Source organism: Corvus moneduloides, chromosome 2, assembly GCF_009650955.1.
Source record: "Corvus moneduloides isolate bCorMon1 chromosome 2, bCorMon1.pri, whole genome shotgun sequence".
Taxonomy (NCBI): Eukaryota; Metazoa; Chordata; class Aves; order Passeriformes; family Corvidae; genus Corvus; species Corvus moneduloides.
This window is the reverse complement of record NC_045477.1, coordinates 38,277,960-38,304,010: the sequence shown is the minus strand read 5'-3', so window position 1 is coordinate 38,304,010 and position 26,051 is coordinate 38,277,960. Positions and strand designations below refer to the sequence as shown.

Below are 26,051 nucleotides of genomic sequence, written 5' to 3'. Positions count from 1 at the left end.
TCCTACACGAAGACTTTTCACCATTGAGAGCTGCATTTAGTCATCTAAATTAATATAATTTTTATGCATTTGAATGACTTTCAGGAAAATTTTAATTTTATGGATTGGATTGATTTCCACATCAACTCAAATGCAATGCTTTGTAGTAATACATGGATAAAAATTATTTTAATAGGTGTGAGTTATTGTCCATACATCAGGACTCAACAAGTACCAGTACCTGGCACAATAATAGCTCCACTGACTTTGCAACCACCATGCACTGCAGAGTCCCTTTCAGGTAATGCTGTGGTGGTAAAATCCACACCTGATAGTTTAGCACTGTTCCAAAAATCTTCCATCATTTGTGAGGAAGGATCCAATTCTGGAACACTTCTCTCTGTGACAGTGGTGAAACACTGGCACAGGTTGCCTGGAGAGGTGGATGCTCCATCCCTGGCAATGTTCGAGACCAGGCTGGATGGGGCTTTGAGCAACCTGGTCTAGTGGAAGGTGTCCCTGACCAGGTCAGAGCAGTTGAAATTAGATGATCTTTATGGTCCCTTCCAACCCAGGCCATTCCATGATTCTGTGATTCTATTCAATTACTTGTGTGAGCTTCATTGGGAACATATGAGAACAAGGATTCTTAAAGTGATATTTAGTTTTTAAAGAGCAGATGTAATTTGTAAAATGACTTCATACAAATTCCAAGTCTTCTCATGAGTATCAAGAGTGATAGCAGCTCATTTTTATGGCCAAAGAAATGGTTCCAACATTTAAATTTATTTTATGAAGCTAAACCAATAATTTTTGGACTCTATTCTGACTCATTCCAGCAAGTGATAAACCAAGATCTACCAATTTACTTCTAATAATAGTTTATCTATTAGTCAGACAACAAATTTTGACTTTCAAGTCACAATTTTGAGTACTCAGAGAAGCCAGAAAAAGTAGGATTGTCAAGGAATCAAATTTTATATCCTTTCCTACAAGTTTCAGAGACTCTTGAAACTCCTTATTTACTCTGGGGGAAATTTTACATGTGGATATAAAGGTATATTGATTTTGTGTTCCATATCTTGCTGTGGAAGTCAGGAAGAATGACAACACATATCAAAATTGTTTCAGACTTACAAACTTATGTTTCAGGTAAAACCTACCTATTAATGATTGCTACTTTTAGCCACAATGTTTTTATTTTCTGCTACCAAGTTATATTTGTCCCATCTCTTTATTACCTCTACCAACAAAGTTTTCAGCTTCTTATCAGCCGACTAGTGTATGAGTCTGAGGGTACTGAACTTCTGAGATTATCCAAAATCATGTGAAGAACATGAAAGCAGCTAAAATAATTATCACATTTGTTGCTTTGCTGTACTTTACATAGGCTTATGGCGAGCAGATAGAACATTTAAAATACTGTGGTTCTTTGATATTTTTCTATCACTCTAGCAACATAAGGGTGATATTTAATACATCTTTATGGCTTCAGAAGCAGTCTATTTGCTGTAAAAATTAATATTACTACAGAAATATTTTTCATAATAGCCAGATCAGGAAACCCAAACTGGAATGTAACAGCAACCTGAATTCTTCATTGTCCCATTTCAATACCTGACATGGATTTACCAGAGACCTAGCTCCTCTACACTGAACAGCACTGCTAAGAAATGCTAAGAGTAATGCGCATTTCAAGTCTAATGTTAAAATAAGCTCATTGACTCTGTACTTGCACACAGATCCTTAGTCTGATTTAGAGATAGTACGACCATGTTGTGTAAATCACTATAATGCTCTGTAGTACAACCCAAATTGTAATCTGATCTGCACAGTCACTGTTACGATGTCTTACCTGGAAAAACGGAAATCCAGTTGGAATTTGAGCTGAGTTTTAAAATTAAGTGGAAAATAATATTTTTATTTTATGAACTGCAAATATGAAGTGTAGGTACACTATTTACGGAATTAATATCACCTGCCTTTGCCTGAAGTGAGCTACCTGATCTCTGTTACAGTCAGTGAAGGTACGGTCACTGAGTTCTGTTGGTCAGCTCCCCTGACCAATAAAGATGTCTCTTTCAAAAGAAAAGGAATAATTTCCTAGAACTCTATGGACTACTGTGGGTATTTAGAAAATGGATTGTGTGCAAACATCTACACCGGATTCACCCCAAATTAGGCAAAATAAATCCCTCTCTAGCTATCCAAAATTAGATCTTTGAACTAGTGATCAAAGCTGCTTCTAAAGTCAGTGAAAGGAGACAAGCACCTCCATAAAGCAATTAATCTTATCCTTGGACATGTGTTTATCATCACATATGGAAGGAAACATATCTCCACTATAGGGAACCTTGAAGGTTGTCTTAGGTTGGACGCCAGCAGTGGGTTTTGTTCGAGATTAGATGTAGACGTGAGTCAAGTATATCAGCTACCATTACAGTCAAAAGGGCTTCTTCTTTTGGTTTAGCATCATTTGAGATGATCTAGGATATCCTGTTTAGTGTCCAGTTGCCACTCCAGATGATCACAGGTCATATGCTATAATCTCCAGTCTGTTGCAAATGTGCAAGGTGTGCTAAAGTGCATCAAATGACATTTTATATAGATATTTTGGTAAATAAATGAGGTTCAATTAATATTCAATCTTTTCTAAAGGAAGAATATTGTGTAAAGTAAATCTGTGAGAAATCAACCAATTGTATTACATTATCTACCATAAAATTGACCACAAAAGATGAACGGAGTAGACACACTGTATTCCCATTCTCAATGTAGGTGAGTATGAAAAACCTGTGAGGAAAGTCTCTAATGTTAATATTTGCTTTTACACAAATATTCTTCTCTCTGGTTTACAAATTTGATTCAAAGACACCATTACAGTCAGTACACCAGTACATCCACAGAAATGCAATGTTTGGCTTATGTGTGGAAAATAGAGTGTCTGTCTCACCCTCTGTTCAGATACAGAAGGGAGGAAAATACCACTCCAGAGCCTTGATGAGCTGCTGTACACATAGACTCACTACATCTTCTAAGAAATGAATCCTGATCTTGTATAAAGAATGCAAAACTCTCACTGAAGTAAAAAAATACCTCATTCATATGTCTGGAAGCCGGATTCAGCTCTCAGAACTAAAACAGCTTGCACCCACCTGCTGCTTTAATTCTGAAACATATTTTCAATTGATATCTTGTATAAATCATGAATCAGAGCAATGTGCTTTACTATGAAGACAGTATTCCAGTCATGAAGTGTGATCCAAGTGGAAACTCCCAAAATTAAGCAGGAATGACTGAACATTATGTCTATGATCTTGGTTTTCTCCATGACAAACTTTTGCATTGACTATTACACATTTACAAGGTGTCAGTTTTCATTTGGTTATTGTTGTTTAAAGCAGGCGAAGGCTTGCTCTTCTGGCCATCGGTTCCTCCTTTGGATGTGTCCTGGAAGAAAAGCCTTGGCATCCACAGTGACATTAAAATTCGTTTATACTCATTCCGAAAATTCTGGTTAAGAAGACCATATATTATTGCATTAAGGCAGCTGTTGAAATAGGCCATTAAGTAGCTTATAATGAATAGCCATTCAGGAACTTTTGGTGCCATTTCCGTAGGATCAATGGCTACAGCCAGTCCGATGAAGTTTAGAGGTGCCCAGCAAAAGGCAAAAATCACAAAAACCACAAACATAGTAAGAAAGTTTCTGAAGTCACTTGGCTTCAATCTTGGCTTTGTTTCTGACTTGACTCGTCTTCTGACTTGAAGCACTAAAACCCAAATTCGAAGGTAGCAGAAGCTGACAATGGTGATAGGGACAATGAAGTGAATGACCACAACAGCTATCGTATAGTAGGAGCTTGCAGTCTGGACAAACGTGCACGAATAGATGCGTGGATCATACTTCAAAGAGCCAACAAAAAAATTTGGCACAGTTGCAATCACTGTTAAAATCCAGACTAAGGAGACATACAGCATTGTGTTCCAACAGCTGTACACTTTGTCATAGGCAAAACTATGACATATGTAGCAATATCTGTTTATTGCAATTGCAGTGATGTTGAAAATGGAGCCTATTACACTCAGTCCCATCACAAAGCCACTCGCTTTGCAGTGCGTTTCACCCAGTGTCCATCCATTGCGGAAAATAGCTAAGAGCACCAGTGGGTATGGATACAAGGCCACCACCAGATCAGCCAAAGCTAGGCTCACCACAAATGCATTACCTGGAGGGAAAGAAAAATACATAGACATAAGTCTGAAAGCAAGCATAGCTGTGAACAAGAAGAAAAACGTTACATTATTTTGGGTGTCTGCAATGCTTAACTATTGATGATGTCAGCAAGCAGCAGATACATAGGACCAATAGGGAAATGATTTTACAATGTAACTTAGAACACCATAGAAATATCTGTAGAAACATGATATTTCAAATCTGTTGGTAACTGGATTATAATGTCCTTGCTCTTTTTGTCTTTAATAAACATAGCCATCAGTGAGCCATTACATAAGTGCATGTTGGTTTAAGTGTAGCTAACTCCACAGCTGGATTGAATAAAATGAAAATGAAAAAAAAATCTAAATTGTGCCAGGTAGGTAAGCCATTGTGTCATTCTACCCTATCACTGGAATGTTAATGGGCTTGACAATTATCAAGGAGAAGGATATACAGAGACTAGGTCAATAGCTATTGGAAGGATGTGTTGTTTTATGCATACTCTAAATTGCTACAAAATACTCTGTAGTATAGATATTTTCTGCATGAATGGCCTACCCATACTGCAGTTATTTTCTCATTGGATTGTCTAAGCAAGAGTGAATTGCCTTCACCAACCTCCACAGAAAGGCGTATTTAAATAAACAAAGAAAACTTCCATGCATGCAACAGAAAGTATTCAAATTTTCTGCTGATGACATTATGGGAATATAGGTGATATGTTTAAGCCATATTGTCTCTCTTTAAACAGTGTCCTTTTCATCAGTTTGAAATTTCTGACATTGTATCTAAGGGTATTTTTATAAAACAGTGAGATAATAAACTACATTCCTGAAAAAATGTTCTTTAAGAACTTCACTCTAGAAGATAGAGATACTAACTTCGAATTCTTGGCATTTAGGTAGTATAAAATGTATATAGTTTGTATGGTTTTGTATATGGCTTGCATACTCTTTTTTTTTTCCTGAAAGTCCTTCACAGCATGAACCAATATGCAAAAAATCCAAGCAATTTTAAAAATTGTGCATGGAACATAATTATTTTTTTGAAAAGAGCAGTTAGATGCTCCATTCTACAAATTCTGAGCTTACTAGTCCTCAACTAACAAAGCAGCTCTCCACACCATTTTAAGAATGGCATTAACTGGAAGTCATAAAAGCAACAACCATATAGAAATATACTCATCAAACATGACAGAATTTCACCTCTACTCTGTTTTCTCCACCTGCTTTACATCTGTAGCTTCCTGAATTAAGGAATGGGGAGGTATCTTTCTCCCATACACTTTAGGGGACAACCATGCTCATCAGAATTTGCACAACAGCGAGTAAACTTAATGGAAAGCAGGATTATCCATCTGTACCTGCAGGAATATTGGCTCATCTCAAGTGGTGCACAACTTATTTTAGATGGCTCCTTTTTATATATTTAGTAGCCTGTTTTATATATTTTTAAAAGCTTCACAAGCATTTCCATAGCTGCAGCTTTATGATTTGTGAGGAAAGACTGAACAAATTAGGGAGACAATTGAGTGGGACATGATAACTTCAAATAAGCAAAGCAGGAAGGATGTAACCTGTTCCCATGACTGTTGTGAATCCAAGCAAACTTCAGTCACAAGGAAGTTTCAAAGTAGGTGGCAAGAAATAGATTTTAACGGAAAGAAGAAGGAAGTGTTGGAACACCTTGCTTTGAGTCTGCCATCGAAGGTTGTAAGAAAACATGAAACAAGTATGTGTCAATACTGGCCTAGACAAAGATGATCCCTTTGTACAGGAAGGATGAGATGACTGTGAAGGCCTCTTCTAGACATATGGTAAACAGACAAAAAGCCAAAACTAACAAAAGAACAGGGGCATCTTTATCAGAATGTATTTACATCATAGCAACAAGCATTTCTCTTATGTTTTGTCATCACTGCTGTATCTGACATTTGAAGATAGAGAAGTCAGAAGCTGGAGGAAGGACGGAAGGAAGGAAGGAAGGAAGGAAGGAAGGAAGGAAGGAAAAGGAAGGAAGGCAGGAAAAGGAAGGAAGAAAAGGAAGGAAAAAAGACTTTTTTGTGTTTTAGAAGGCCTTTTGGAGAAAAAGAGAATTTAGTCTGGGGTGTGTTCACTAAGATTAATCTAAACTCTAAGGCCTCCCAGCATCAGCTTCTACCTGAAATGTAGTTGTTCAGTTGAAATAGAGTGGGCATTCAGCTCTTTCAATCATATTTGGAAATTTACTGTAAAGTACATTTAGCGAGATATTTTCAAAGTTTTGAATGCAATTTACGACTTGAAAATTCTAGGTGAAATGAATAAATAGAGTTAGCAAGGAACTTGTCAAAAACTTAATTTACTAGTTTACAACTCAGAAGAAAAATGGTCCAATATCTATAAAGGCCTCAGGTGATTTGTCACTTCTATAGCTGTTTACAGGGTTGAATGTTCCCACTGTGTACTGCAAAGTAAGGTCCAATGGTATTTTTCTGTCTTTGTGCATGACTGCAGAATTAAGTTTAATGTTTATTATGGCAATGAATAATCTACAGAAGTAGAGAGAAACCTTCTTAATTCATAAAACATAAATAATTGACATTTTGAGAAACCAAAAGTCTTAGACATCTTTTATGCGCTTGGAGAAAGTTAATGTTCCTTGATACACCTAACCCAGAGCTTTTAGAGTGGCCTAAATTACATTCATAATATAACTAAAGAGGTAACTTTTTGCTGCTTGTAACAAAATAAAAAGCACAGAATTCTCATCTAGCTGGAATTATTATCATTGCTTCTGGAATTTACTCGATGGACTTTGTTCCTAGATTTCAGTTTCATAAGAGAAAGAGATATATTCATTTGTAAGAAAAACATTTGCTCACTGGAATGGAAAGACCCCTTAATTACAAGCAGTAGCTACTGAAAGCCAGATGTCTTGCCAGGTATTCAAAAAGATCCACATCTGTGCTGTTTTAAACACTGGTAGTTGTATGCATAAAAAAGAAAATAAGTTCTGATATTTGCTTTGCATGCAACAGAACTAGATCAATATTTCATGAAGCATTCCTGCTTATTGGTTTTCTTACTACAACTAACAAGAGAAAGAGAACTGCCACACCCTCTTGCAATCTTGATATGACTTGATGTTGTAAGAATTTACTCTCAGAAAAAAATTTTTGGTAAGGCCAAAACTTTTAAGGGCTAAGCATCTGCCTTCTGAAAAGACAACTGACTTCTAATGTCTCTACCAAAACCAGAAGCAATTTCAATCAGCAACTATTTTTTAAAGGTTTTTTTTCTGTCTTTGGTTTGAAACTGGTGAAAATGTTTAATTATACATCATAGTGTTGTTTGGGGTTTTTTTTAGGTGGTGCTTTGGTTGTTACACATTTGTTTAACAAGTTGTTCTACATTGCACGCAGACATCGCCCTCTTCGATCTATGGCACCAGCAGCAGGTGGAGCAGAGAATTAAGTCTTTCACACATTGACATTTGAATTCCCTGTGACAGTACAAGCCAAGACCTAGGGTAAGCTTTGATTTATTGAGACATGGTAATTTGGTATAATGTTCAACAGAGTGTTGCTAACAGAAGGTGTAACATAATGCTCCAAACAAATGCCAGATGGGTGTTTGTTTTCTTTGAATATGACAGTTTAAAAGCAGTGATATGCTCTTTTGTAGTTATGTTCCATGATTTCAGATATTAGCGAGGTATACTGCAAACTTTGATGTAAGGGAAAGGGACAGGCAATAGATTTCCACCAGAACAGCATATTTTAGAGACTCTAGCAAAAAATATAGCATAAACAATGAATCAAAGCTGGTCTTCCATTTATGGAACATCCAGGTTATTTCTTTTTTAGGAAATGTGTGTTCTATGAAACAGTTCAGAATAATTGGTCACTATAACTATCCTCTTACATGTACAAAGAAAAACCCATCACTGGGAGTAGAATCATAAAATCATTCAGATAGTAAAGGACCTTCAGGATCATTAAGTCCAACAGTTAACCCAGCACTGCCAAGTCCACCACTAGCCCGCCTTCCTCAGTACCACATCCACACCTCTCTTAAACACCTCCAGAGATGGTGATTCCACCACTTCCCTGGGCAGTCTGTTCCAGTGCTTCACAACCATTCAATGAAGAAATTTTTCCGAATATTTAATCTAAACCCGCCTTGACGTAACTTGAGTCCATTTTACTCTTGTCCCTTCACTTGTTACCTCGTAGGAGAGACCAACCCCTGCCTGGCTACAACTTCCTTTCAGGTAGTTTTAGAGAGCAATAAGGTGCCCCTGAGCCTACTTTTCTCCAGGTTAAACACCCCCAGCTCCCTCAGCTGCCTCTTTCCCCAGCTCTGTTACCCCTCTCTGGACATCTCCAGCACCTCAGTGTCTTTCTTGTAGTGAGGGGCACAGAATTGAATATGGGATTCAATTGTGCTGAGTACAGGGGGACAGTCACTGTCTTGGTCCTGCTGGCCACACTATTGCTGACACAGGCCAGGATGCCATCACCTGGGCACACGCTGGATTGTGTTCAGCTGCTGTCACCAGCAGCCCCAGAGCCTTTTCCATCAGACAGCTTCCCAACCCCTGCCCCAGCCTGTAGCACTGCCTGGGGTTGTTGTGACCCCAAGGACAGGACCCAGCACTTGCCTTGTTGAATCTCAGACAGCTGGCTTCAGTCCATCAATCCAGCCTGTCCAGATCCCTCTGCAGGGCCTTCCTGCCTTCCAGCAGATCAATACTCCTGCCCAACTTGGTGTTGCCTGCAAACTGACTGAGGGGGGCATCTGATCCTCTTGTCCAGATCACTAATAAAGATATTAAACAGGGCTGACCTGAGAAGAATGCAGGACTCACAAGAACAGAAGCTTAGCATGTTAAAAGGACCCTGAGATTGTGGCTTAGTGACTTGCAGACTCCTGGACTGGAACAGACCTGTGTTCTTGGCCCTACATCTGAAACTATGAGTTAGTGCTGGAAGCTACACTTGCAGGAACTGAATTTTAGGCTTATTAGGCAGAGCCCTCAGGTGTTGACACAGACTTACTGAAAAGAGGTACCTAAGTTGCACTGTTGTTTTTGAGATCATGATTTTGGCATGGTTGGCCTCTAGGTATGAGTGTAACCCGAAACAAAACCTCCACTTTTCCTGCGTGCTCACTCTTCTTCTTCCTCTGGTTAAATATGGGAACGCCAGTCCTTGCTGCGAGATTGCTGCCTTGGGTTTCCTAACAGACACAGCAAAAGGCTGTGCTGTTAAAAGCTTAGTAAAAAGGCCTGAGGTTTGTAACCCCTGGGTGTACAGTTTTGCTCGCCTGTGGCTTCCTCTGGTGCCGGCGGGGACGGTGGTGACTCTCTGTTGCCACCTAGTGCAGGAGCCACAGCAGAGACAGCACACTGCATCATCTGGCAGGGCAGGAGAACGCCAGCGTCTGGTTCTTGCAAAGCAAAACGCTGATCGTTAATCAGATACTACATTTATGGGGTGATAAATACTTTTCTGGGCTTCTGATACTTTCTGAGATTGCAGGAACCTTTCCAGTGCTGGGTATTTTCACAGAGAAAAGGGGAAGCAGAAGAGGCAAGACAGGCTCTACTACTAGAAATTTCACTGTTGCCTAGTGGTTATACTTCCACGGTATAAGAGCCCTTCTTTGAAAAAGGCTTGAGCTTATGTCTCCCATAGTCCCCAGAGAGTGCCCTACTCACCAGCCCTGCTGCTCTTCTGGGGTTAGCGTGCTTGTCTCTTTCTAGGTTATGTTCAAGAATTTCAGCCTAGAATCAGAATACACAGATTATCACTTGTATTGTAGAGTGCTCTTTATCAGTATGCTCATAAAAAAAAAAAAGTAAAAAGTCCTTCTCGTGACTTAACAGCTGAGAAACTGAGATAGACAGGTGCAGGAACTCTCCAAGACACTGATTAGGAAGAATACTCGAGGTTCATGAACCTTGCTCTTATTTTTCTCTATTAGAGAATACCACCACTGTTAGGTATACTCTGGGAAAAGTGGCACTTTTCCGGTCCAGCTTTCTTCTCCCAAATGACATCGTAGTGGCACACTGATGCTGAGGGATGGAGCCAATAGAAGAGCTAGAGCTATGAAGCAAAGCTAATTTTATTAAAAGCAAACAAAAGGGGGTGGTTGCTGCACTAGGTAGTAAATCCTTAACAGATATTGCAGATGTAAAAATTTTACTTGTGTTCAAGGGAAGACTGGAAAAGTACTTGTAAGAGACATAGTTTGAATATTACTTAACAGACATACCATGCTAGGTCTGGGAAATCCTCTCAGCTGGAAGGAATCACAAGTTGTAAGAATACAGAAGTATCATACAGGGTTGCTCTGTTCTCTTTTTCTCCTCAGTGCCTGCTTCCATCTACAGTTAAAGACAAAGTATGAGTCTAGCTATGCCTTTTTCTGTGTCCACCCATCTGAAACTGAGCTGCATTTTGCAGCAGGCTCAGGGAAGATCCCTTATATCCATGCCCTAAAAGTGAAGTCAGGCTCCTTGAGGGTAATCTAGGTAATCTAGGATGGAAAAGGCCCATGTTGTTGCTGAGAGAATCACAGACTTGTAGAATCATAGAATGGTTTGAGTTGGAAGGGACCTTAAACATCATCTCATTCCAAGCCCCCCTCCCATGGGCAGGGACATCTTCCACTGGATCAGGTTGCTCAGTGTCCCATCCAGCCTGGCCCTGAACACTTCCAGGCATTGGGCATCCACATTTTCTCTGGGCAACCTGTGCCAGTGCCTCACCACCTTCACAGCAAAGAATCTCTTACTAATATCTAATCTAAGTCGACCCTCTTTTGTTTAAAATCTCCCCTTTTTCAGTTTAGATGTCTCTCTCTAGATACTTTTGCTTTTCATGTGGGGAGCAAAGCCAAGACATTCACTCTGAGGGCTTAGCACTATGGGCTATGGGCACCAGTGGCAACCCAGCCTCAGACCCTCCAGTTGCTGAGCACAATCGCTAAATAACAACAAAAACAGACTGTTTTTTCACTGGTTCATGAAAGAAGTCGTGTTTTCTGTATCTGCCAGTACATATCGGCTTAATTTTCTTCTCTTGAAGTAATCACAGCTGTTGATTGCTTCAACTAAGAAAGAATAGGAACCCTACTTGTACAACTGCAAGTATGAAAACGCATTTACTGCTGACAAAGGGGCTAATATGAAAAGCTGTAAAATACAACAGGTGCAATCTAGTTAGATCCTATAAAGAGCTTGGCAACCTATAATTTTTAGTAACTTTTTTTTCAGCACTATATTGCATGTCATAGAAAAAAAGGTGAAATATGTAGCATTTTATAGGATGTTACTTTGTTAAAGAAACAAACAAAAACCCTACCCCAAAACTTGTTCCAGATTGACTATAAAAGACTGAAGTGTGGAAGAAAACAAAGTAAGGATATTTCATTTCTGAAAACTCTGGAAAAAACTTTATTATGCCCTGACAGATTTTAATTTCTATTGTATGAAAGGCTAGTTCATTCCATCACCTTCATTATTACTTTCATCTTTGTTACTGTCTAGAAACTGAATTTTTTCGAAGGCAATTATGGGGTTTTTTTTTCTTTGTTACTGCAACAAAACCTTGCTCAAGTCCTTAGAATAACTTAACTTCCACCTTCTTTTAGAAAGGAGGACAGGAAACTGAAAAATGAAAATAACTTTGTTCAAACTAAAACCATGTTTTATTTTGTTAAGCTGTTTGTGTTTTGTTTTATTTTAATATTTTCTAGCCGATTAGTTGAATTAAAAAATCCCAAAGAAACAAAAAAAACTCAGACATTAAATAATTCTATTTTAAAATGTAAGGCTTAAGATATTACTGAAGATACTCAGGCTATCAGGCTGGTATATGAAGTGAATAAAATTGGGGACTATTGGAGACTATAGGACACAGCACCATTTTGCCAGGAGATTTGATTAGCCATGATAAGGTGCATCCTGTAGTTTTGCCCTGTAGACCAATGTAAACAGCCCAGAACTTCTAAATGTGAGTGTAAATGTTGGGATCTCCACTTACAGAACCGAAGTCATGCCAGTGGCAATTTCCACAGTGGTTTGCTCAGCTGCTCCGGAGGGCTGCAGGTGAAGAACTTGCAGCATGGGACAGCTACAGAGACAAATACGTGCAGAGCATGTACATGTCAGCTGGTTCCATCGGCAAAAAGAAACCAAATCTAAGCCCATTCTTGCTGCCATGTACTTTTAAGTGTTCCCGTGTTCAACTTCCAGACACAGTGGGGGATCCCAGAGTTTTATAAAATAGGATCTGATACACGGCAGTAAATAGAGTACACAGGAACATCTAATTGGAGAGCACTTATGCTGACAAGTTGCCAATGCTTCTAACAACCTATGGAGTCCCTTCATTATGATCTTCTTTTCTTCTCTTGTTTCCTGTTTCAGCAAGTAAGAAAATAGATGACACTTGACGAAAATGGCCATTATAACCTTTCAGTAAGGAAAGGTCTTACCCTTTTTGTTCTGAGCTTTTGGAAGGCCTCATCACTGTACATGCATAAGGAGATGAATGTCTTCAGAAGCTGTTGTCAGTCTCTGCCATCTGCTTCTTTTGGAAACAAGGTCTTAAAGCAAAGTACAGTGACATGATTCATCTTATAATGATACTCATAGGTTTGTAAACAGCATGTGAACAGATGAATAAATAAAATGCTTTTACAGAAGATGATTGTGTATTCTCTTCTGAAGCATTAGCTGCTTTGTGCTCCAACTCAGTACAGACAAAGTGAGTAATGATAATTTGCTGAAACAAGGTCTTTTCTGAGAGCCAGTAGAAGCCTTGAAAAATCATAAGACAAAAACTGCTGTGGCTGGGCCTGCAAGTCATGATATTGTTGAGATAGGTAAATGAAGGGTGATAGGCATGCAACCAATATAGCCATAGAATCATGGAAGTTGGAATTGATCTCTGGAGTTCATCTAGTCCAACCCTCCCATTCAAAGAGGGATAGACTATAGTGGGTTGTTCAGGACCATGTCCAGTCAGCCTTTCACTGTCTACAGCCACAGAGACTCAACAAGCACTCAGGGTGACCTGTTCCAGTAAGGAATGAGTATACAGGATATTTACTGTTTCTCTAGGGAATAGAGGCAAGATGCTGTCAATTTTGCAACCAATGAGGGGTCTACTTGATCTACTAAATAGCAAAGGGTACCTAAGATCATACCTGTTACTATGCATGCAGAGACCAGACATGGTGAGTAACAGTGAGCTAGATTTGCTTGGTCAGAAGAAGAGGCCCCAGTGAAGATTAGAGTTAATGGGGCTTTGTTTTATTTATCCTTCTGCCTTCAGATTCCTTGTGACAGCAGAACTGAACAATCTTTGACTGGACATAATGGCCTGAGCCAAACAGAGAACCTGGACCAAGAAACATTTCCAGACCAGTAAACCTAGAGACTGGTAAAGGTACAGAACTCCAGAGGGGTGAAGCATGGAGTGTGGTAAGGGCTGCACAGAAAGAGGCAGGAGGCACCAGCTCCTAGCAATTTTTGGAAAGCAATTCCCATTGGCTTTAGCAAGGCTAGAATGTTCCTCCTTATCTAGATAGTCATGTACTAGGTTCAGCTTACCCCTGTTGCAGAATCCTGTTCCACATGCTACTTTGATGACCTTTGACTGCAACTAGCCTTTCAGACTAGCCTCTTGTGGCAGTTCTAGCTGGTACCCCAGTGAGTGACCTGGTGGCCTGTCATCCAGAAAGAGAGTTCTGGGTGACTTCTGTCTGCCTAACCTACTGAGTCACACCTCTTCGACTGCGTGAATACACTTGCAAACTGGACCAAACCAATATAATCTTTACTAAATCAGGCTCAAATGGAAATCACTATATATACTACACGAGAATGTTTGAAGGTGTTTGAAGGTCACCTGCTTCAATATTTTGTTTGGTCTCCATAAGCAGAGCAGATATTCTTGCTTCATCTTTAACCAGGAAGCTGACTGTACAGCAAGTTTTACAATCTTTATGGTCTTAGACTACCAGGTGTTTCTTAAGAGTCACTAAAGAGGATTGCATTGTTTTCAGATTATCTAACTAAAGGCATAATTACAAGGCCTCAACTTAGTTAATTTTTATTCTACTTTGAAACAATGGATGTCCAATGCTGCAACTGGACTCTGGATTGTGTAGTTGGTGTTTCGTACCCAGGAAACACAGGTAAACTCTTATAAACTCTTTCAACCCACTTACCAGTAAATAATTTTTTCTAGGCAAATCAGTGTGATCAAACCATCTTTTTACAAGGCTTGCCTCAACGTCTAATTAACATGTTACACATTTTGTTCTAATGATTGCAAAAGGAAGAATAAAAAAAGAAAGTCTTGCTTAACATGAAAACTGATTCAGAAAGTAATCTTTTGTCAATAGGCTCTAATCCCACCTATGAATCTAATAACAAGTACTTTTGCAGTCACTTTAAAAATATCACAGGCAGACTTTTTGTCCTTGAGTAGGAGTGCTCTAAATTTCCACAGCACAACACTCACTTTCTGACACTGTATTTTATGCCAGTAAAACACCTGGAACATAATGGTGTACTATCTGACTTGTGGCAGGGAAGTTTGAATTTTAAATATTCTTTCTCTCGTGACCTCTAACATAACAAGACAAAGGCATATAAAGATACCCGTCACCTATTAATCAAGTATTTTTTCCTCTGTAACAATCCAAAAATTACACCCTGTGCATTCCATAAGTAACAACTTATTTCAAACAAGCTGGTTGGAATGTTTAGTCTCTTGAACATATTCCCAAGCATTTTAAGAACCATAAGTGGCAGTTCACAGAAAGAAGGGATGAGGTAATTCCCAGTTGGCACATAGTGACTATGCCACTTGTATGTCTTTATTTGTCTTGAAGAAAAGCAGCATGCTTTAATATAACAGCTTTTTATTGGTCAGTAGAAAACCCGAATAGAGTTGGCTGCAGAGATTGAAGACTCTGGCTCCTGTCAGCTGACTGCTTCTGAGAACATATTTTCAAAGTCCTAAAGATTACATCTCCAATGAACTTCACCACGGACAGGATCTGCACAGAATGGGCATCTTGAATAGACACTTTTTTTCTTTAAACTGTGTGGATGATATTCAATAAGTAGGACATAAAAATACCTAGATTGATTATTATTACATATATTCATAGGTGACAGACATCTCACAAAAGTTTCTTTTCCCTATTTGCACTCAAATGAAATGGTGTGAAGACTTGAATCATTTGGAAAAATGGAACTGGCTTTAGAATGAGAAGACACTGAGAATTTCAGGCAGTATTAGCGCAAATCATAAAGACACGAGGATGCCACTTATTGGTTCCTGTCTTCTTTGCAGTGATATATTTTACAATTTGCTGCTAGTTCTAAACTTACAATCAGTTAATGTAATTATATTTGCAAGGCTGAGGTACCAAGCGGATATTTTTCCTGTTAGTCAGACTGTTAGCTTCAGTAGCTGCATGTGATACCTTCTGACAACAGTTGTTGCCTATGTTGTGCAAATATGGCTATCTAAACCAACAGGTAAGCAGATGTTGTTCTATAGCAGAAAGATGACAGTGTTTATGGAAGTACCATATAAATTATTATAATCTTCATAAGGTATTTAAACATTGAAACTGATCCAAGCCCATAAAAACAGCTGAAAAAATTATTAACTCTGTCAGAAGGGTTATGTTTTTTCTGCAGACATAATTTAAGCAGCATTTATTAAACATTGTAATCAAATACCTCTATAATTAATAAATAATTCAAAAAGAATTCCAACAATCAAGATTCTAGTAATTTGATTAATGTGTTTAGGCTGCTGTTATCTGTTTTCATGTCGAGACATAGCTATCCCATATGAAGCTGAAATGTCAGGAAAATGCTGACTCTCTGATATAGATCAGTCCTTATCAGTTTGGAGATGAAAAGTAAACCAGAAGATTCCAAAGCAGCTACTGTTCTTGGGGAGAACACACCACGGTGTTGCACCCACAGTGATTTAGACAAGTTTCTGTGGGTTTTTGCTATCAGGAAGTCTGTTTTATGCCCATATCAAGGTGGAAGGTTAAAAAGCAGAACAACTGCTCAGATTGATCTTTAGGAACATGAAAATTGCCATAGCATTACCTTCTTTCTGCAAATGAAAAAAAAATAGTTTTGTTTTATCAGCTGTGGATAACATAGCTGTTCTCATATTTATTCTTGGGAACATGGCTATGTACCTGACAGTCTGACCCAAGGTACCAGTATGGGCTTGTAAAGGATAACTTCTAAGAAGCTAAAATCTGAAGCATATCTGAAGGCAGTGGTACTCATAATAGATCTGAATTGGAGTAGGAGTAGAATTTACTCCTAGAGGCAGAGAATAGGTTGTCACCAATTTAATGGAGTGAGTGTAGTCTCCTGTAACATCCTCAACACAATGATTCGAGTCATCTGGTGAATATATATCTGCTAAGAATAGATGAAAAAATTAGTCTTTTAAAATGAGCTGTCCTAGCACTCTGTGGGGAGGTTTGGTCTCTTAGCTCTTGGCTGATTGTGCCAAAGAGCACCACGAATCCTGGAATTGCTTCTGCTGGTCCATCCAAGAATAGAGCTTTACTGCAGAGAGGTCATTCCTCATGCAGTAAGTGAGTCTTGCAAAAGGAATGTCAGTCCAGAGTCCAGGAGAGAGCTGGCAGGAAAGGGAGTGCTCCTAAGACACGTCGGAACTGCCATAATACAGCTGCTAAGAGCTCCTTCTAATTTCCTGTATCTGAGAGTACATTTGCATTGGTTATTTCAAGGAGATGAAGGGAAACTTATTCATACTTTGAGTTGAAAAAAAAGCAAAAAAAAGCTGTGTGACTGTGTTAGACTTGGCCCTATGGAGAGCCTGAGTACAGTGTTGCAAGAAAAGCACCGCACTAACAGCATCCTTTGGTTTTCCTTTCCTTGAAACATTGAGTGGACTTGTGCCAAATGAAATACAAATTGTAAATACAACCTTAGATACTCTTTTGCAGGTTCAAGAAAACATACCTCTGCGGCTCAACTGAATCCTTATCATTCGGTTTTCGCTAAAGATAATCACACCAATACCTCTGCTTACTAAGTGGGATAGGACTTACTATTACATCCTAAAATAAAAGTATATTGCAGCTGATCTTGGCAATAAACTTCCTATTTACTTATCAATAAATGGAATACTTATTGCACAGGATAAAAGTAAATGATAATTCAGAGCAATGATAATTTGGCAATATGGCGTTGCCAAGTGCTTCAAAGGAGGACACAAAATACCCTATGGCTGCAGAATAACCTGCCTCAGGTTAAAATTTTATCCTAAACAGGATTCCCTGTGATGCAGATTGATAGAGAAATTATTTTTCTAATTTATGATGTTTCTGTACTCCTAAATACTTCTTTCAATCCCTCTAGGCTCATAATTACCTCACAAACTTTCTATTTCTGAAAATTAAATACTTTTTAAGAATTTTTGTACTTTAAAATTCTGTGTCCTCTAGAACAATCTTAAGTTTCCACTTTTCACTTTTTCTAAATTTACCTGCAAGATTTACCTGCATTGTCAAAGTAATTTTCCTGTTTTGCAAATTAATAATATTGGCTTTTCATTTTGCTCTTCTACTTTTGGATTATTTACAGGTTAACAAAGTTTAGAACTATTATTTCATATATTTGAAGACTTATTTTCTCATTTGGTTACTGTCTGAACAAAGTCTCAAAGAAAAGAGAATGGAATTGGTGATGAACTTATTCTGTTTCCTCTCCAAGAAGAGAATAGAAGCATAATTACCAGTATGAGATGAGTCACGGGCACATGACTGAATAGTTCTAGAAGTTATATAGAAAGATTTGGAGTATTGATCATTTGGAGGTATTTTCTGAGAAGAGGTTTCATATCTTCATGGACAGACTTCACCTAAGCATATGGGATACCAGCTTGCAATCCAAGCTGGCAGAATGAATAAGAACTTAAAATTGAGAGATGGGAAGAGAGCTTGAGAAAAAATCATACAGTTTCTTCATTTAACACCCAGGGCAAGGGAATTTTGGCTTCAGGAAGGTGGTGGCAACAAATATAGAAAAGCGGAGCTCAAACATTGTGGAGTTCAACTGAAGTGGTAATATAAAAAGCAGTAGAACCAGTTAAAGGATGCCAGGAACCTATGCAATAAAACAGGGGATCCAAAACCAGTAAGAAATAAAAATAAAACTTTATGGAAACAATTCTGTTAGAATGGAATTGCACCAGAGATTGGAGAAGAGAAATACTAACAAAAAGGTCTATTGTCTTCATAAAAAAAGGGGAAATGAAGAGAGAAATTGAGAGAGAGAGAAAGGATATCCTGGTAAAAGCCAAAATTACACTGGGGAGGAGTTCGAAAGACAATGTGCGGTGAAGAATGCAGAAACCTGCAGCAGGATGAGAACGCCTATCTTTTAGCAGGAAAACACTAATGGAGCCAATTTAACATCAGGACAATGCAGGTCCTCATATGTAAAGGGGAAAATAAGCACAGAGCAGCTGAGTTCTGGACATACACCCAGCAGATTTCAATTCAGAGTCTGTTTGCCAATATACCCCAGCCTTTGTTTTCATGAAGAACAAAGACATCCCTGAAGAGCCTGCCATAGAAAATAAGGTTGTATTGAAAGCAGATGACATTATTTTGGTTAAATTAAATGGAAGAATAAACAAAGCAGACATCACTAAGAAGAGGGCTTGCACATTTTGATAAATAAAAGCAGCTAATTAGGAAAGTGAAATCAGCTGTATTGAGGAGCTTAGGGACTTAAATGTGGAGGAAGGCTGGCATTTCTTCATATTAAAGGTACAAAAATATTCTCTGTAACTTGCATTGAAAAGAGGGGAAAAAAAAAAAACGTAACAAAAAGTTCCAGGTCTAGATGAAGAAAAAGTTGTCTCAGTAAGGATACTGGGGGCAAGAAATGAGGCTAGAAGTACAGGATGCATCCACCAAAGAAAAATGCTAGACAAAGCAAAAATGGATTAAATGGGAACTGACAAACCCCCTAAACTTCACTGACTTTGCAAAGACTTCTAAAATAACTAAAATGCCTTTTCAACACAGTAACAAAAGAGAAAAGAGAAGTTACTGGGGAAGGGGGACCCTGAAAATCAAGTTAAAATAGCTTTGGTTTGAAGAAAGATTTTGGTAGACCTTTTAATAAGGACAATAGTGGTGGTCTTGGGGACAAGGCAGGTGAGGAATTAGCATATCTACAAAAAAGCAAATATGTCAGAGAGATTGAATATACTTGATGGCAGGAATTTTTTAACATCTGTTATCTCAGTGTCGTGTTCCGAAAGTACTGAGAGCTACACGTGGGACCTGTAAAAAGGGGCTGAAATGTTCTCTAGTCCTCACTGCCAGTAGGGAAGTGCAGATTTCTCTCAGGCTTGAGTGATTTGATTTCTCTCAGAGCTTGGCTCCCACATGCATCCCGAAGAGCAGTGTTGCCATGACTCACTTGCAGCTGTGGTGCTCTCACACTTTACTACCCATTTCCTCCTCCTTTGCTCTGGTGCTGCACAAATGCTGTTTCTTTTTGCATGAATGGCGCTCCCAGTAAGTCAGAAAAGCAATTAGGGAGTAATGAGAACAGTAAAACAGTGTTGCCATCTCTGGAAGATTCATTTGTCTACCATAGAGTATGTGCTAACACGGCACCTGTATTCAAGGTGGGAAATTGTTGAAAAGGAAGAATGAATCAAGAAATCTTTGGGCTCTTAACCTCATCTTAATTGTAGGCAAGGCTGGAGAGACAAGTTCAGAGGGATAGGAAAATTAAAGATGCAGATACAGACAAATGGAATAAAAGTCAATGTGAGCTTACACAAAGTGGCTGTACCAACTAATCAGATCATCTTTATTTAATAAAAGTTGGGCTTGGATTTTCTGGACCTGGGAGGTTGCTCTAAACGAATCTAGCCTTGGAATCACCAGGGTACCACTCACAGTCTGCTGCTACCACTGCCTGGATGATGATGAAAGAAAATTGTTGGACCAGAGGGAGGTAACCTACATTAAACTAATTTTGTCTGTTTCAGAAGTATTATGTCACAAAACACAAAGAGAACTAATGAAATTTTGTGATAACACGAAGTTGAGAGCATACACTGATACAGGGAAATGTCAAAATCTTTTTTTGCGTGAGGACTAAAAGAGCAGAAAGTAGATAGAGTACAATAACAGGAGGTATGAGGTCAGGTTCTGAAGGAATAATTGTGTAACAAAAGAAAAAGAAGAGCTGCATCAGCAAGTGACTGCACCAAGAACAGCCATCTATATGATGCTACCACATAAAAGGAAAATGTGGCTTCAAGGCATACCAGATCTATTTTGTCCACTCAGGAAAGGACAGAACAGAATAGAATGTTAATACTTTCTTGAAAGTATTGGCGGTACTTCACCTGCATTACTGTGAACAGGTCAGTTTTCTGTTTAAGACAGATTAATTCGGTTTGGATAAGTGATCTAGAAGGCCTAAAAACCCAGGGGAATGAAAAGCGCACCTACTTAGAGGAAACTAAAAGCATTTTACTTGTTTACTATGGCAAAAAAATGTTGAGGGGTAAATATGTGTTTACTTGCCATTAATATTGCACAAAAGTTCTCAACAGGTGAAGAAATGATCCATTCACATTAGATGACAATTGTAATTCTACAAATAAAAATATCCACTCTAAGTTAGCAACTAAAAATCACAAAGTTAAAGTAAAGTACAATTGAGTTTGAGTCATGGTAAGAGATAGAAGAGTTTAAGTGTTGGGTTCAATGAACTTTAGTGAATGCTGAAGCTCTGTTCCCATCAGTTTCTCAGTGTTGAGCACCTTCAAGCTGAATGTGAGAGAGAATGTGAAGCCAAACACACACAGTCCCAGAACTAAGAATGCCACAGATCCAGGGTTCAAGAAGACAGGAGTACAAAAGCTGAAACTATCAGAGTGGGATCTCATGCTCTGCTCATCTAAATATGTTCTTGTCAGTATCACTGCTGTTATTAAAGGACAATTTTGCCAAGTGGTTTCAGAAACGGGTTTCTCCAGTGTAGTTTTGTAAGAGATGGATTCCATCACAGGAGACAACTGTCCTGTGTCCCAGTGGACAGGAATAATAATAGGGGAAGAATAAAGGAGGGAAAGAGAACTGGTCTGGCCAAAGAGAAGAAGAATAACTGAAAACGGCATTCAGCAATGGGGATAACTTACCTTCAGCTATATCACAGAAATGTGGATTGAAGGCTGTAGAAAGGGAAAGAGCATGGAAAAACACTACAAGCCTTGCTTATATTGCTGAACATGTTTATTTAGTAGATAGATGAGGACCAAAATTATAATTCTACATGCAGGATTGTTTATTTTGTACAGATACACATATGAGAAGCATTGTCCAGCTCTAGAGCCACATACACATTAGACAGAACTAAACATGCAAATACACCAATGTTCTTACAGGTAAAAGAAATATGAGTTTTGAGTTCATTTGTGTTGCAACAGCACCTTGCTATTCAAATGGAAATCAGAGTCTCATTGTGCTGTGTTAGCTGTTATATATAGAAAAGAAAATAGTGGAGAGGATGAGGAGGGCTGACAAAATGCACTAAAAATATCACTTTCCACTAATGCATTCTTTGGAATTGCACCAAGGTTAATATTAATATTCTGCCAAAAGTCAAAGGGTCCTAAGTCTTCATTACTCTTTGAAATGATATTGAGTTAATGTGCCTAATTCTCACTTCTCACTGATTTTATGCTGGCTTTAGTGCCAATGAAGTATAAACAGTTTGCTTTATCTCCATCGTCTGGGAGATGCTTTGCTGGTTCCCGTCTTCTGGAGTGCTTCCTACCAGGTTCTTATCGCAGCCCATAACGTTATGTTTACAGCTATGGCTATACAAAAGTATCTTTAAAATTCTTAAAAGCATCTAGTGGCTTTGATTTACTTGTTGCACCTTCAGGATACTTGATCATCCAGCAGTGGTTGTTGAGCACATGTAAACTTCACCACTTCAAAAATTCAGCAATTTAAAAGCTGTCTTCAACTGGGTATGTTTAATTGGAAACACACAAAATCAATAATTGTTTTTGAAAATTCAGAACACATTTGACGTTTCAAAGAGAAAGACAAGCTAATTTAATTTTATTATTTCCACATACAAAGTTTTATTTATTTTTGTAGTGTGTTAGATGAAATTACCCTCCTCCCAAATTAGAACTGATAAAAGCATTAATTTCTGTAAATTAAATCACTTTGAAAGATCAGAAGTTGCTCAGCCTCTCACAGAAAGACTGGGTGCAGTTATGTAAGACAAGCATGTTGATTCATACCAATTATGCTAAGCATTACTTGGAAGAGTGTTCACAGATTTTCCCCAAAACCAAATTTAAACATGGGAAAGAGGCTTCTGGATGATCTGAAACAATCATTCTGTTGTAAGGCTGGCAAAATTCCCATGGTTGAGGAGTGAAGGAGCAATGTCCAGAAACACCAGTCTTAGCCATTCTTTATGTCTCTCCTGCTGAACATAATATGTGTCAGCCCAAAGGCTAATGGGTCATATTTCATTCCATTCTTGCACCTCCCATTATATAACAGTATTAGAATAGATTTACTTTTGGTTATGCTTTAATTTTAAGGAGAGTGATGGATAACTACATTGTTTCCACTTATCAGATCTCTCTATAAAGTCTAGAACAGAATAGTGTTGAAAAATCCTGGAAAAACTGCTAAAGTCCTGCTTTACTTTCTGAAGGTAAGATTACTTCTTGTGCTACAGAAGTGGGTAGAGCTGGTTAATTTATTTCTTTTACACCTATGACTTATTTGAAGTCCCAAACTCTCATCCAAAAAAAATCTCTCATTAGCTTCTTCGAAGGGAACTGAGTGCTCATGATACTATAGCTCTTCCTTTTTCCTTCAATCATCTGGATGTCTGCTTGTCATAACCTTTCCCCTAACTTCATCTTTTTCTTCTCTGACAAGGTCTAATTCCTTTCATGCCATTTTTCCTCATCATTTCACTTTCTACCACATTCACTCCCCTTGCAAATACAAATGCATCGTTTCTTGTTTGCTCAGAAAGGAAAACTGCAAGTCCACCTGTTTTTCCGTCTTCTTTCCTTGTCAGAGGCTAAGGGCTCCCAAGTATTGCCTTAACTCTCCACCATTTTCCCATCCCCTCTATCACTCCATCCACATCAGTTTTCAGTCCTCTTCCACTCTGCTTCCTCCTTAAGAAATTTTACCTGAAAAGACTTCTGTGGACATTTACCAAACTATACCCTTTCAGTTTCACCTCTAAGAGACACCTCTCCCTGACCTAAAACTAAGAACTGGCAATTTAAAAGGTATTTAACCTTATGAAGATTATGCAGAAGGAATTCCCTGCTATTCTTCACAGTACTTATCAAAGATAAAGAGATTGTTGGGACAGGGTCAGTGACATCACATTAAGGATGATCCTAGAAGGAGATCAATTAGCAGGTATTTGGACCATACGACCACGTTTGCCTTTTTTGTTTTGTTTTGTTTTGTTTTCTGAACAGTCCTAGGGTGCCACTAAGTACTTTGATCAGTATCTTGAAACTTACTCTTTCAGGTATCACTCTCTTCCAGTCCACATCCTCTCCTTCGCTGTAGTTTGGGCGAAGGGAACGTTTCAGAAGAGAGCCCCTCTCTTCCTCCCTCCGGAAAGGATTTGATGCCGCGGGCCGGCCGCCCTCGCCAGCCTGTTCCTTCGGGCGCTTCCGCCCCGGAGCCCAGGCTCTAATCCCTGGGGAACACTCCTTCCCCCGGCGCCGAGCGGGCCGGGGAGCGCCGGTGAGTCACGGCGTGTCCCGCGGGACTCCCTGCCCCGCCGTGGCGCTGCGCCCAGTCCAGCCCAGCTCAGCCCGGCTCCGCTCGCCCGGGGCAGCGCCCGGCGCTGCTCGGCGGCCGCGGTCCCGCTCGGGGCACGCAGGGCTCCGGCTCCGGGTCGCGCCGGCACTACCGGCCTCGGTACGGCTCTGCCTCTCTCGGCTTGCCCAAGCACAAGCGCAAGGACCAGCAGCTGCCTCCCTAAGTCTTCCCTCGCTTAGCCAAAGCACCCTTCCAGACACTCTCAAGTTCGGTGCTGCTCGGTGGGGTGTGATCGCTCCGCCCCAGGTAAACAGGATTTGCCGGCATCCCCCGCCTGCAGTTAGAAGTGCAGCGACTGGGGAGCGCCAAGACTTATCCTCCATAAACTGCTTTTGCCCCTAAGTAGGATTTAACTTAAAGCAAGCGCGAACGAGCGCCTACTCCCCGTCAGCAGGATTTCCAGTCACCGCACGTGAGACACGACAGCGCTTGGGAAGAGACACTGGTTTAAAAAAAAACAAACACAAACCAACACCCCCTCCACCCCGGGGAGAAACAAATCAGCGGCTTGTCCCTCCTTCCCCGCGGCAAGGGAGCACCCGCTGACACAGAGGACCGATGGCAGAGCCCTCTAGTTCCGAGTGCGGAGGACGTAGTGCTTCGGACTTCTGCCAGCCCCAGCAAAGTTTGGTTACCCCGACCTGCGTGCGCATGGCAAAACGAGGGCACTCGTGTCTCGAAGAAATGAGCAGTTCCGGGAACAGCTAGGTACTATGAGAACTGTAGTAGATACACCACAATTTCGGGGGTAGCACTTTATACCGCACCGACACCCAGCATCCAGCCGAGTGCAGGTGTGCCCAGCTCTGCGCATCAGGAAACAACCGGCTCCGTCGACGGGGAGAGGAGCAGCGGGTGTAGGATCCGCACGCAGCGGGACATGCGCGAATCAGGGAAGTTGGCCAGGAGGCAAATCCGCGAAGTTGGTGCTTAACTACAGAGTTTTGTAGCTTGAAACACGTGTAACGAGCCCGGAAGAGGTGAGGAGAGAAAGCCAGCAAGTTTAGCAAGTAAAGGCTGCAGAGCAACATTCTAGCACACACAAGGAGAAACCTTAGACACGATTCAAAGAAAACACCCCACTTTATTTGTTGCGTTCTGGTTGAAGCACATGCGGTGAGGAGACAAGAAGACGATTTTGTGAAAGCCTACCGTGCACTCTGAGGCAGGCTCCAGAGAGCGGGCTGAGCCGCTTCCCCACGCACGCACAGCACGGCATCTTTAGGACTCTTGAGCAAGTTTTAAAAGCTTCTCCTTCATTCCTCCGACCGCTTTCGGCACGCTTTTTGTCTCCGGTATTTTAAGCAGATGGCACCGATTCCCCTCCTCGGGAGCTCCATAGACACCAGATAATGCCTCATTAGGAACCACTCCACGACCTGCATTCCCGGACGGAGCGCAGGACGGAGCCCGAGGGGAGCGCGGGGGGTGACTGAGAGCCTGGGGGTCCCTGCACACACTACAGGGCAACGGATGGGGCTCTGGTGCCCCGCCTTCAGCGGGCGACCCGCCCGGACTTGACGAGCAGGCTGGACTCCTCAGGACAGCTGGAAGCGAGGACCAGGATGTCCGCAGGACTCCGGGCGCTCGCCACTCCCTGCCGCCGCCGGGACAGGGTGCGGGGACAAAGCCCTTACCTGAGTTCCGAAGCTTGCGGTTCTTGAAGACGGAGAGGATGACCAGGAGGTTGCCCAGGATGTCCACCACGGTGGTAAAGATCAGCACGCTGGACAGCACCGGCACCACCCAGGCGGGCCGCGGGACGCCCGCCGCTGCCGCCTCCCGCTCCGCCAAGCCGAGGCGGCCGCGCCCACCCGGGTCACAGCAGTTCCTCAGGGAGCCGTTCTCCAGCATCGCGGCCACCCCGTCCCGGCGCCTCCCCGCGGTGACCGGCGGCGGCCCCGCGG

General features: G+C 40.5%; 1 protein-coding gene across 1 annotated transcript; it reads right to left on the bottom strand.

Annotated features, from left to right (window-relative positions):
• Nucleotides 1-1,786: 1,786 nt before the first annotated feature.
• MTNR1B (melatonin receptor 1B) lies at nucleotides 1,787-26,051 on the bottom strand. Its single transcript, XM_032099147.1, has 2 exons — nucleotides 25,782-26,051; nucleotides 1,787-4,208 (listed from the first exon to the last, which is right to left on the bottom strand). Exons 1-2 carry the CDS (start codon nucleotides 25,996-25,998, stop codon nucleotides 3,340-3,342), a joined length of 1,086 nt encoding a protein of 361 aa, XP_031955038.1. The 5' UTR covers nucleotides 25,999-26,051; the 3' UTR covers nucleotides 1,787-3,339.